The sequence below is a fragment of the Bidens hawaiensis genome, unplaced genomic scaffold, assembly GCF_021521415.1.
Source record: "Bidens hawaiensis isolate Kalapana, Puna unplaced genomic scaffold, B.hawaiensis_p1.1 tig00001721_1, whole genome shotgun sequence".
NCBI lineage: Eukaryota > Viridiplantae > Streptophyta > Magnoliopsida > Asterales > Asteraceae > Bidens > Bidens hawaiensis.
Window position 1 is genome coordinate 1,859,589 of NW_027491098.1, and position 13,414 is coordinate 1,873,002.

Sequence of the window (13,414 nt, forward strand, 5' to 3'; positions counted from 1 at the left end):
ACTAAAAAAACCCAATAGTAATAGTTTGGCTTCAGTTTACAAAGGTTAAAAATCGTTAATAACTGTTTGGCTCACGGTTTAACCTAGTAACTGTCAAATCCGAACACTTTATCATAATGAAATGAAAGAAAACGAAGATGAGATTCTAAATATTGTACTTATTAACTTGAACAAAAAGGGCATGTTACAGGCTTATAAGTTATAAATAAGTATCTCAAGTCCAATTATATACAACAATACAACATCAACCCAAAAAGCCATTCACCAATTTACATACATACACACAGCTAACATAAACAAACTATCATTTAAGGATTACCAGAGGTGGTCACAAAAGGCACAAATCTCTTATAATCCCTTCTTCTTCCAAGTGCACATTTATCAAGCACCCGTCCCAGAATCAACCGCGTGTTCTGCAAAGCCAACTCTCTAGGCGAAACACCCGTCTCAGACAGGCTAGGTTGTGCAGCCATCATAGACCCTAAACCCATGGCCTGTTGCAATGGTCCACTACGAGCCCTGAAAGACGATTGAGGGAACAACACCTTATCTTCATTCCCACTGAGCCCGTTCTCGTACGATGACTGATCATGATTGTGGGTCCCGGTCATCGAACTGCAACTTTGTAGAAGAGCTTCTAGTACACTGAGTGCCTCCCAACATAAAGTGCTTTCAACTAACTGGGAAACGATTGCGTACATATGCGGGCTTTGTGCAGCGTCCATTGGAGTATGTTGAAGCAAGGCTTTCATTATTAACAGAATAACCCGTTGATACTCAACAGGCCCGCGCTCTAGAAGCTTTAACAGATGCCCAAATGCTAAAGCCGAGTGCTTCGGTAGCCACTCGTTGCATAATAACGGTGACATGCAAGCAAGTAGATTGTCGATTGATTTAATCTCCCCTTGTGAATACGCCATGAAAACCGTCGCTAATTCATCTAACGACTTTGCACGACACCAGATCGCTAAGTTTGTTGACACACCACATGCTTTCTGGTATTGGTGTAACAAGGGTGAAGCGGGCCCGGCCATTGCTTCTTGGTTGAGCTGTAAACAGAGCCATGGGAGCAAGCCAGTGATGTGCATTAAGAGTCGTGTTTCTGGGTCCCCGAATATCGAGTCACACGAGTGAACCGTGATCCGTGAGAGGACCTCAATTGACACACCATGGCTCACGGTTGACATAAGTCCTTTCAGTACAAGTGGCTGCACCCCTTCAAAAGCTGGGACACTGCCACTCGATGATGTAGTGGGACCCGCAGTTTGTGATTTTTGGAAGTCGGTATGATCGAACTCGTCTCGTGGCATGCTTGAGAGGAGGACGTTTTCGGTGGTTCGATCACGAAACGATAAGCGGTCGATGACTCGAGCAAACAGCTCGAGTACCTGGCAATAAACGTGAACAAAATCCGTGTGCATCATGGCTACACAACCCCAGAAAAGCTGCGGGTAGAGAATAACCTTCTTGGGCTCCATATTCTCCACCATTACTTGTAATGTCAAAAGTATTTCCATAACAAACCCTAGAACTGAAGGCACGGGATTCGCTAAGCATCTATGGAGGCATCTCAGAAGCGACACACACGCATCATTAGTGACACATGGTCGTAACGCACGGTAAATCTGGTGGGACCGACATGACAGGTGGCGCGATGTGCACTCCATGGCCCACTTGAGTGCTTCGGCTCCCCACGTCTCTCTGAGGTCACCTTGAAAGAAGATAGCATCCACCATACTTTGCACGAGTGCAGATAATAGCGCTGCACTCGGAAGCTCGATTTTGACAAGTGTTGGGTCCTCGTTTTCCCACATCATAGTCCCGCGTTTCGACTGGACATACTTTATTAAACTTACAACTTGTTGCTTATTCTCACCGTCACTATTTTCAACATCGTAGAGCTCCAAATGACGCCCCGCAAGAGAAAACAACAAATTAACAAGCAAATGCTGGCAATGTTCCAACACAATGTCTTCCGAGCTATCCATCGAGACAAAGGTGACATGAAAAAGTAACGGTAAATGCTCAATGAAATCCTCGTCATTCTCGTATGCAATTTCCGCTAATAATATTAACGCGACGTCAGCATGGGTTAACGAATGCTGCTGATGCCCTTGTAAAGCTGAGTGAAGTTCTTTAGCATTAATACCATGGGTCCCACCAGCCGGATGCAAACCATCTATTTCAGAATTCGGGGTGTCAATAAGATAATCACCAATGTCTCGAGACATGTGTCGACTTCTCATACTTCCGGTCGAGCTTCGAACCCCCATCAAAGGTCCAGACATGTTGACTAATGCAGGAATGAGTTGACCCGACCGCCCAGCGGTCACAGGGACCACGTTCATCTCGGGAGCCATTGGAGTTAACAGACCAGAAGCACTCCGCCCACCTACACCTGCAGTTCTCCAGCTTAAGCTTCCGCTCGTATTTCGTAACGGACCGTCAAGCGACCCACGAACCAGTAACGGTGACATATGAGGCTGGGTGTCTAAAACCGCTGCAACCTGGGCCACTGATGAACTTTGAGAAAACTCCAACACATAGTTCCCATTAACGTCACCCTTGTTAGCCATGGGTCTAACTGGCTCCAAGCTATCTTCAAGCATACGTTGAGCCATTTGGTAAACCAAGTGGTCAATGGTCCCTTGAGGACATATGCGAGCTAGGTACAAACTAACCCGCTTAGCAACTGAAAAATACGTAGCAAACGCGCCACTTATTTCAGCAGAAGCACTTGAATCACAGTCTTCAATCCCTTTAGTGATCAAAAAATCCAAAACCGGGCGTATATTACGGGCCTTACTCGCAATAGTACTCCAAAGCTTCTCGATCTCATCAGGAAACTGATTACCATGCTTTGACGTTACATAATAAAGACTCTTCAACAACCGGTCACTCCAACCAGAATCTTTAAGTTTCCAGAAATTAAGATTCTCAATCCACGGAGCCATACACGTTAATACCTGATGTTGAGCGATTATATCAACTGCATCGAGTTGTCTCAACATGATTTCTTCACAAAGAAGCTGGCTTAACTCTGGATGATCTTTTGCAAGCTTGCAAGACAATTTGTACTGGAATTGTTGGTAAGAGTCAGGTAGGTTCCCAACAACTGCTGCCTGATAACTGCCCGACCCCTCGACTTTATCTTCAGCCCATTCCCGGATGGATAATGTTTCCAGCATCTGTAAAGCATCATCACGAATCTGTCTAGACGGGTCCACCACTTTGTAGAGGATTAGACTTAAAAGTCTTTGTATTTCACATTTAGGTATTTCTTGACGCATGTAAACTTCAGCCAATACACTGAAGTAACCATCTGCTATTGCAGCATTAATTTGGTAACACTGTAACACAAAAAATATTTAATATTAGTTAAGAGTCTGATAACCACAAGTAAAAGTTTACGAGTATGGAAGAAGATGGTTGACCTGGTCAATGCAAGCAGGGAACAAGTCTAAATTAGTAAGAAGAAGGTTTTTCAAAGCCATTTTGGCAAGGGAGACACGAAGGTGACCGCCTCGGTTCCGATCACGTGGTGCGCCCCCTCGACCACCTTCTCCTGTGTATTTATTAGTATAAGACGGGGTTCTTGGGTCAACGGGTGAATAACCAAAAGGGGCCCGTGGTGTGGGCTCAATGAAGAGGCTATCGATCCATGAAATAACCCGCCCGCTCATTTTTCTTGCACTGTCATCAAAACATGACCCGTATAACAATGAAGCCATAGCACTCATGGAAGCCCACTGAATCGCCTCAACTTGTTCAGTTACTTCTTTATCAAATGAAATTTTGTCAATGGAATCTTTTGACCGGGAGTGCTGACTGGACTTGTAACGCTCGAGTTCACGTCGGTAATCGCTCGAACTGTCTTGACTCAATGTGCTACCAGATTCATCACACCACGAGAGAAGAAGGTCAAACAACCGTTTTCGGGTTTTAGGGTCGAATTTCTCTGATTTTGACTCTACAAACTCGGGGGCTAGTGATCTTAGTACACATGCGAGTGAATAACGAAGAGGTTGCATTTCTTGAAAACTTTCAAGAGGTGAAGTTGAAATTATTCTTGTGGTTTCCTCAATATACTTTAAATAGTGAAGACGGAAAACGGGCTTACGGCTTAGCATGCCCGGCCAAATATTCTCAGCAACGGTTCTATATATATTTGCAATTCGAATTCGGAGTTCTTCACGGCGAGGCTTTTGACTCTGCATCAACACATATAGGATTTATATAGTTATGAGAATTGTGAGTCAATTTTTATGCCATACAACCTCCTAAATCGTTTTATTAAAGGTATAGATTATTAATGCAATATTACTGCTTTTGTAATTATATGTATTTTCATTAAAAATAGACAAAGAAAGGGCTTGTCGGTTAACTCAACTTAACCCGGCCTGTTTGGACACATAAATTACCCATTTTAACCAAAACCATTTTGAACCGTTACCCAGCCCATCATGTCAAGAGAGCTGCTTATTTATATAAAGGTGGCTTTCATTGCAAACATTAATCATACCTTCCATTTTGGTTTTCCGTCTGTTTCCATAGAAATATCCTCCATAAAAGCTGCAAGCTCGCTGAACATTTTCTCACACACTTCCAAGTGTGAGTGCCCAAGAGCCATAGTTGCTGCATGCTGAAATTCAAGAACAATAAAAGATAATGAGAGTTAGCTTAACTAATGTGTGAAAAAAAACTAAAAATGCTTCTGTTTTTATATAAAGTTGGTGACTCACAACACGTGCATCAGAACCAGATTTTAATGAAGGGAAGATAAGATGGAATAGATCTCGTGTTGTTGCTGCACTGGCTCCTTCCCTGCCAGGTGGACACGAACAAGCAAACATAGCGTACATCAACCACTGATCTAGTTTACTGTCTGCTTCCTGAAACTGATGAGCTTTCCCACCCAACTCAATAGGTGTGATCTGTTGAAGTCGCATAATTACCTCCGCCCTAACAGTCACAAAAACACAGATTTGAATTTTGACCACTTTAACTTCAGAAAGAAAGCAAAAGGTTAATAATTACTTTGCATCCTGAACCGACTGTGGGCACAACACTGCACTATATTTAACAAGCTCACTAAGACATCGGGCCCGTCTGTTCTTATCAGGGCTTTCAAAAAGTATAGACTGCAGTGTTGCATCTTGAGGTACAACATCAGATTCTCTTCTAAGATCAAAAGGTCGCCCAGTATCCCAATAACAGCTTTGAACTATATCATCCTGTTTTAATATTAAATGTCAGACTTAACAAAATATTAGACAATGCAGTGAACAAGGTCAAACGCACCCCGTTTTCTTCTAAAACATCAATTATAAATATTGGTTCAGCTTCGTCTTTTATGAGATCTGATCTTTCATACAGATATAAGTTGTGTATATCGTTCCGTAGGGCCCGCACGCAGCGAAGTAACTCCAAAGCCGTGTGTCTGATTTGACTATCAGCAGAGGTAAGAAAGATAAGACCAACAGAATCAATCTCTGAAGCACGATACTCTATCGGTTCACCTTGATGAAATGAAGATCTTTTAAATCCTAGTTTTTTCTGCGCGTTTTTTACGTCCGAAAAATCGTTTTCAATGTTGTCATCAGATAGACAAGCTCTCCAAAACCACAGGAGTTCCAAAAGGCGGCCGAGCGAGGTTTGGATAAGAAGCGGGAATTCGTCCGGTAACCGTAAGATGAAATTAGCCATACCTCGCATAACTGCAAATCTACGGTGGGGAAGGTATCTAACGATCCGATTTAATACTTGTACTGCTTCTTCACGAACACCCGGATCGATGCTGATTCCATGTTGTGGGATTATCTCAGTTATTTTGTCGGTTCTACCAACTTCTTCGATGAGGTCAGGTATGCACTTTAGAACTGAACGGAATAGATATCCTTGTGATTTTTCCTTGGTAACAGCATCTGAATAAGATATGTTGTTAGAACTTAGACATGAACCAAGAAGAATTGTGGTTATGTTATAAAACAGTTACCTATAGTTGTTTTTGAAGAAGTAAGAAGAGCTTGACTATAAGCTCGATTGCATGATCTCAAAATAGACTCAATTGCAGCTCTAACTTTTGGAACATAATGCCCTATGTCATGTGCTGGTAAGAAAAAAGTCAATAACAAGATCATGAAAAAGGTCAAAACAGATACGAGTTTGGATGGGTTGAATAAGTGAATATGTACCATGAAGGATTTCTAAGCCGACATGTTGGCTTGTGGGAGACATTGCGATGGCGAGTAAAGCACGGAGACCGATAACTTTTCCTTCACTAGGACTATCTTGTTTCAGCAATTCTAGAATCACATGATTCATAGAAAAATCAAGGTTATGTTTGGCAATAGTAACACAGAACTCAACAACTTTATCATGTTGTACATCCTGTGTAAGCATCCCTTTTTTGAGAATTGTGAGAAGCTGAGCTGTCACGCTGTCTAGGTGATCCCATACACGATTTGGTGGTTGGGAGTTTCCATGAACACTCAAATAAAATCTTAAAACTCGGTGAAGACAGTCTAAAGCCATGAACCGATTGTTCTTGTCCTGTAAAATAAGACTAAATTAGGTGGTGTTTCTAAGTTGTGATAATCAGATAATATGTAACATCCTAAATATTATAATGTTAAATAAAGAAAGTTACGTTTAGTGATTTCGCGTTATTAATTAAATTAATATCGAGTAAAGAACGGATCATGGACTTAGATTAATTAAGATGGGTTAAATGAGAATGGGCCTTAGGTCCATGGGCTTTAAGGGATATAAATATCCCCTAAACCACCATAAAACCCTAAACCTCATTTCATTCCATCTTAATCTCTACACACTCAAAAACACACACATACACTTACACCTATATACGGCCGAGAGCGAGAGTGAGATCCAAGGCCAAGTAAACGAGATTCTTGATAGATCCTTCATTTCGCAAGATAAACACAAGATCTATGGTCCGTGACTAAGCCAAACAAACACAAAAAGGTACGTTTTGATCTTAAAGTTTACGTTTTTATAAACGTTTAGCATTGAAACTTAGAACGAGAGTGTATCGGGTATAAACGAAACATAAAGTTGTAAACTTGATGATAAATACGAGTGTAATGAACCCGAAAATGGAAACGGCTCGGTTAATGAACCCTTAACACTAGTATTGAACGTTTTTGAACTTAAAGGTCCAAACTTTACGTGTTTTCGGGTCAAACCATATCCAAAAACGACCATAGGATTGATCGCGAGTTGGTTAAATATCGTATCCAAGAGTTTCACGTTAAAACGATGATGATTTTAGGGATTAAGGATGAATAGCGGGGCTGCTGCACAACTTCGCCTACAAGCGAACTTCGCCTGCAAGCAAGTTCGCTTGCAAGCAAGTTCGCCTAACTGGACAACTTCGCCTGGCATAAGTTCGCTTAAGGTGTAACTTCGCCAAGTTAACTTCGCCTGGCATAAGTTCGCCCTTGACAACTTCGCCTGGCATAAGTTCGCTTAAGGTGTAACTTCGCCAAGTTAACTTCGCCTGGTGTTAAGTTCGCTTAATGTTAAGTTCGCTTACAGTAAGTTCGCTTAATGTTAAGTTCGCTTATTGTTAAGTTCGCTTAATGTTAAGTTCGCTTAACACTAAGTTCGCTTACAGTAAGTTCGCTTAATGTTAAGTTCGCTTATTGTTAAGTTCGCTTAATGATAAGTTCGCTGGAGTTAGCAAATTAGAAAATAAATTAAAAACCTAATGAAAAATGTGTTAAGACAGTTAATGGAAATAAAATTTTTTCAAGCTGACCTGGCAGCTCGACCCCAGCCAGGGGCTCTGCCCCTTGGACTCTGCTAGGGGCTGCCGCCCCTAGAACCCCGCTGCCAGGGGCGCTGCCCCCGGACCCCCGTTCGTTGTGGGTTATATAAAGATAGAAATACAACATGAGTAGTAGTAGTTAATTGATACATGTAAATATTATACAGTTAGCCGTGCACAGCTCAAGAAGGGAATAACGATTAACGGAGAGCGTAACAGGATTCAGGTGAGTTTCTAGCCCCATTTATGTGTTATGTTTTCGGGGCTGTGTGCATACTCAATATGTTTGTTAATACGCTTATCCTAAGAGATAAGTGTATGCCTTATGTGAATAATGTGAGATGTATGAATGATTGCTTGATGGTACGTGAACGATCTTCGGATATTGCACGTACTGTCAGGTTGTAACTCTATGTATAAGGTAAGTATGATACGTATGCTTATGTGAATGAACGTGATAAAGTTAATAAAAGAAGGAAAGGATGGTTATATGGTTACGAAGAGGGTACCGGGCCCTAATAATACTCGAGGTATGATGTATGGTTGTATGGTAACGAAGAGGGAATCGAACCCTACTAATATTCGAGAACTAGGGAACCAAACCCTACTAATATTCGAGGAAAGAGGGTACCGAGCCCTAATAATACTCGAGGAAGGAGGGTACCGAGCCCTAATAATACTCGAGGAATGTAGGGCGTAATGCTCTTTATAACGTAAGATATGAAAGCAAGTTAATACAAAAGAAAGTATGAAAGTATGAATGAAAGAATATAAGTTGGTGTGTATTGTATAATGTATGATTAACTAGAACTCACTCAGCGTAGCTGACTTTTAGTATGCACGCAGGTGAGTAGGATGAGGCAGCTCGCTTGAGGAGACACGTGGCACTGAATAAGAGGCTGGCATCGGAAGACTCAAGACGTTTAAGTTTAATGTTTCGGTTATTTTGAAAGACAAGAGGATGTTTTAAGACAAGATGTGTTTTGTTATGAAATGTTTTATGAAAGCTTTTATATTCCGCGAATGTTTTAATTAACTCTGATATTTAGAACTGCGTTTATGAGTAAATCCAACACAAAAGTAGGGCTACCGGTAACGGGGCCTTACATAATAAGATGTTAGGAGAGTTTGAAATTTTGAATAATCCATGTATTTTAAAGAAATAAAAGGAAAAAATGACCAAAAAGGTTCTTAAAAAGAATGTTACCCTAAGATGCTTGTACAGTTGCTCCTTATGAGAACCAAAGTTATTTAGAAAAACAACAGGATCACCAAGACAAAGAAGCAAAGTCACCAAAGGATAAGCAATCTAACACAAACAAAGAAGCATAGTTATAAATAATAATAATAAGAATAATAATAACAACAATAAATGAATATAAGAGTGTTACAAAAGATGAAGTGAACAGCTTACAGCTATATGTTTGTTTTGTTTATCAGTCCAATGCACAAGTTGCGCTCGTATCCGTGCAACAGCTTCATACCATAGAGTAAGTGCGGGGTCCACACCAGGAGGTGGCCAGTTACCTTTACTATCATCTGCAAGTGGTGCTAATATGTTTGACAGCATATTGCAAAGAGCATGGTGAAGTTCACTCTTCCGTTTATGAGGAGCACGATTAAGAGGATTGGCTTTTGCCACAAAAGAAGCCGACGCGTTTAAACCACCCTCTGTTTTCACCTGCCAAAAAGTATTCAAAGTATGTTACTATACAATATATATTCTCTCATTAATATTAATTAAAAAACTTGTACCCCAAGTTTTAGATAGCGCATTCCATTAATAATACTGAGTGTTTCACTTCGAGCGCCACTAGTGTCAATCCGACGAGTATTGAGTTCCGCAAAAAAACGCTCAGTTACAGAACTAAACCTGATAAGGGATAGATAATGCAAATGTGTAAGTTAGGAATTATGTTAATTTAAAACTATGTATATCTTTACCTGATACGCGATAGAGCGCCAAGAAGTTGTGCAACTAGATCTAGAAGGAGACCACGCAGATCAACCAGTGAAGGATATTCAACCTGACTAACAACCCTGCAATGAGAAACTTTTCAGTTATTCACCTGTCACAATGCAATTAGATATTGTAAAAGGATGAAGGCTATAGAGTTAATCTGGTGTTACCTGTCGGCATTTATCAGCCAGTCAAACACAAAGTTTTCAAGTCCAATCCAGAGTTTTTCTGCAGTGATTGTAGAAAATATTTTATCTCAAGATACCATAACTTAACTTACAGAAATAAAGTTACGTTAGTTATAAAGATGTTGAACCTGTAAGTCCCCCTTGTGGACAACACTCTACAAAGCGAATACATGCTGAGCAAAAAATGCACTCCACAGCAAGCTGGAATATTAAAATGCAACCATTCATGATAATATAAACGGATGTATTCAGTCCGAAAGGAGCATTCTTGTGTTCATGTTTTTCTCATATTTAGTCGAACTCATTTAAGCCCAACTACTATTTTTTAGTTAACAAAAAAACAAAATGGTAAAGATAACAAAAATGTTGTTGCTTTTTAATACTGTGTACTTAAACAAAGTAAATAACCATGATGGTCAAGGCATACAAACCTTTCTTTGGAATGTAGATGCATCATTTGCACCTTTTGGGGATTCACTGCAGAGAGAGAAGATATAACATGTCAAATACCAAACAAATGAGCTAATGAAGCATATTATTATTAATGTATCTGACTTATCTTTAGAAAATCATGAAACTTAACAACAGCTGTTTTACCAACACGGTCAAACCATAGAAAATAAATCCCCTCATACAACTAGTCATGAAGGGATAGAAAATTAAACAAACTTATTTTTAACTCGCTCTCACATGTGAGAGAAATAACTCCGATATGAATCCAAATTCTCACTCATTGTGATTTTTTTATGTTAAACTTTCCAATCACGGGACAGTCTAAAGTAACACACGTGTATTTATAAATTATAATCATTTATACAACTTTCCATATTTCTATTACTTCACTTTTCTTATTCACTCAAGCAAAGTAGTCTACTATTAAATCTTAGCACGAACCACAAACATCTATAAATGGAAAAACACTTGTCAAAGACACGTGTGCACACTAAAAATAGAATTCAGGGACCTACGTTTCTCTCCACCGAAGAAGTGCTTCAAGTAGAGGTACAGGCGTGTGTCGTGCTACCATAGCTAAGGAATCCAATACTTGCTCATAGGCAGGGTCTGATGGCCTAAGGTATTGCCCATCCTGTAATTCCCCACATTTGATAAGAAAAAATAATAATTAATGAGACAATCATGCATATAAACCAATTTGATAGTAAAGAAGCATACAAGGAACAAAATAAAAAGCATCTCTTTATAAAGCTGTAAAAGGAAATAAGGAATAGCATACAATGCCAGTATCCAGAACACACCATCTTTGAGAGATACCTATGGTAACAATATATGATCACTAAACTACAATTATGAAAATTCCACATGCAGAAATATTATTTCTAATTTCTTTGGATCTCCAACCACTCCATTGAATTACATAGAAAACGCGTAAATCAAGCACGTGTAACACATTAAAAGAGCGTTCTCCTAACTAATCAACTAATCCACATAACCAATATGATTGCACTTGAGTAAAAGGCTACAAATCAAGGCCTCTATGTTAAGAGATAATTTCCTTATTTTCGCATCAGCGTCAATATCCATTCCGATTTCAGAGTGTTGTCTACAAATGTTAACTAAACGACAGATTTTTGCACGTCATGAAACTTTATTGTAATTTAACTAAACAAGAACCGAGTCAAACTAATAAATTAGTAATCACTTGAATAATCACCACTACCAAACAAAAAGCCCCCGATAACACTCAACGGAGTTGTGTGCAAATTGCATAACATTAACTATTTCAAGGCTTCCTTTGAATCTGCATACTAAAACAATCGAAGCACCACAACTGAACCGAAACCTAACCAGACCAAAATTCATCTCAATATAACCTCAAAAGTTTAAAGTTTCTCAAATATCAAGCATCCTCCTAATCAAATTGCTAACAACTCTACAAGCATCATGGTTGTCATTTGTAAAAATCCCGCCTAGGCCCGATTAACCGCTATTTGGTCAAAATTGAAAAATATATACAAATTATATATAAATTCCAATCAGATTATTTGTTAGTCCCTACTCCACCGCCCAACCAGCGCCTAACGATTTCTACAACACTGCACGCTTCAAGCACGACATCATACCTGCGCCTGTGCCGTTTCGATTCGACGCCTGGCAAGCGGAAGAAAGCGTTGCAGCGGCGCATCCACAATCAGTTTGGCCGCACTCCCAGCCTTCACCATCATCACATAAACCCCCAAAATTACAACTCAATTTCACCTTCTTCTTATTCTTCAATTACCTCCAACTCACCAGTTTTTTAACTTAATAACCAAATTCATGATCCTGCAAATCACTCAGTAACTAACATCAATTAAGTTATTATACTGTAACAGAATTAATAAAACGCCTAATAATTTTGTATAAATCTCAAGTACCTTAATACAAAGCCCTAACGCTACGGAATATATCTAATTCTTCTTCTTCTTCTTCATGATTTTACATCAAAATTGAATGCAAATTGTGTACACCATTGTCGACGACAGCAACCATCTTATTTGTTTGTCAAATGCGTTTACTCTTGACATTACCGAAAATGCCCTTTATATATGTTACCTTTTGCATTGCGTTCCAACTAATATATCCTATCTGTAATTATTGCTTTTTGTCACATGTTTCTAATTAATTATATTCATTTTGTTTTATTCCATTATTTTATTACTGTAATATTTTGTTTGGTAGTTTGTTCCTTTTTCGCAAATTTGATTTCAATAAGTTATACTTATAGGACAGCCATGTTTGCTATTTGCTATATGGTTATACATAAATGGACTTAATGTATTCTCTTGTTAATGTTACCTAGGCTCAAATGGTTATTATTTACATATCTGGTTAGAATATTTATATGCTGATACCTAATACTCAAATGGTAAAATGAGGTGGTGTTTGCCGGCAAAAATATTGACTTTTCTGGTCAAAAACGTTTTTTCGGCGACCTGAAACTAACAGCGTTAGGATTTGGTTAGCTGCGGACCGTTATGAACAAATACATTAAAAGTTGGGACCATCAATGACCAATTCGCTAGTTGGATCGGCAATGACAAAAAAACAATAGTTGGGTCCAATAAAAACCAATTTCCAAACATAATCCAGTGGGAAGTTTACAAAACTAAAATTACATCATCTTAACTAAAGAAAAGATGGTTGTTTCGGATTTCGCATTGTTCTTCCAAAAATACAAGCATGTTCGCTTTGATTTCCTCTCAAATTTGTGTGTCGATGGTGATTTGTTATTGAATACGTTACATTTCCTTCATCGCCATAAATGGCAACATGTTGATAAAAAGATTTCCTTTTATCTTCTTTTTATCGATAGAAAATTATATTTGGTTAACGACTTCCAAATTGCAATATCTCCACTAGTGAACTACGTGATGGAGTGGAGGCCAATTTGCACCAGGCGTGAACCTGTCTTCGAATATTCCTCGCAAATTTGCAGGCAACGAAGAGGTGGACTACCAATCATGGATGTTCGTCACA

At 39.3% G+C, this 13,414-nt stretch overlaps 1 protein-coding gene across 3 annotated transcripts; it reads right to left on the reverse strand.

The window, feature by feature from the left end:
- Window positions 1-205: 205 nt before the first annotated feature.
- On the reverse strand, window positions 206-12,447 carry LOC143595946 (uncharacterized). Of its 3 annotated transcripts, none has more exons than XM_077074838.1 (18): window positions 12,313-12,447; window positions 12,019-12,238; window positions 10,906-11,024; window positions 10,369-10,414; window positions 10,066-10,138; window positions 9,920-9,977; window positions 9,734-9,829; window positions 9,545-9,662; window positions 9,204-9,470; window positions 8,997-9,098; window positions 6,195-6,552; window positions 5,996-6,109; window positions 5,302-5,924; window positions 5,038-5,234; window positions 4,743-4,962; window positions 4,523-4,642; window positions 3,435-4,211; window positions 206-3,350 (listed from the first exon to the last, which is right to left on the reverse strand). In XM_077074838.1, exons 2-18 carry the CDS (start codon window positions 12,118-12,120, stop codon window positions 309-311), a joined length of 6,432 nt encoding a protein of 2,143 aa, XP_076930953.1. In that variant the 5' UTR covers window positions 12,121-12,238; window positions 12,313-12,447; the 3' UTR covers window positions 206-308. The 3 variants fall into 3 exon arrangements, with proteins under 3 accessions (XP_076930953.1, XP_076930966.1, XP_076930958.1); XM_077074851.1 differs by having other exon boundaries at window positions 12,019-12,220; window positions 12,313-12,441; XM_077074843.1 differs by lacking the exon at window positions 12,313-12,447 and having other exon boundaries at window positions 12,019-12,295.
- Between the last annotated feature and the right edge of the window lie 967 nt (window positions 12,448-13,414).

Bases quoted from the DNA above. Each gene is read 5' to 3' on its own strand.
- LOC143595946 (XM_077074838.1), bottom strand. From the start codon at position 12,120: ATGATGGTGAAGGCTGGGAGTGCGGCCAAACTGATTGTGGATGCGCCG. The intron at 9,830-9,919 runs GTAACACCAGAT...TTCTCATTGCAG, and splicing joins TGGCTGATAAATGCCGACAG to GGTTGTTAGTCAGGTTGAAT. The intron at 9,099-9,203 runs GTAAGCTGTTCA...TGTTTGTGTTAG, and splicing joins AACAAAACAAACATATAGCT to ATTGCTTATCCTTTGGTGAC.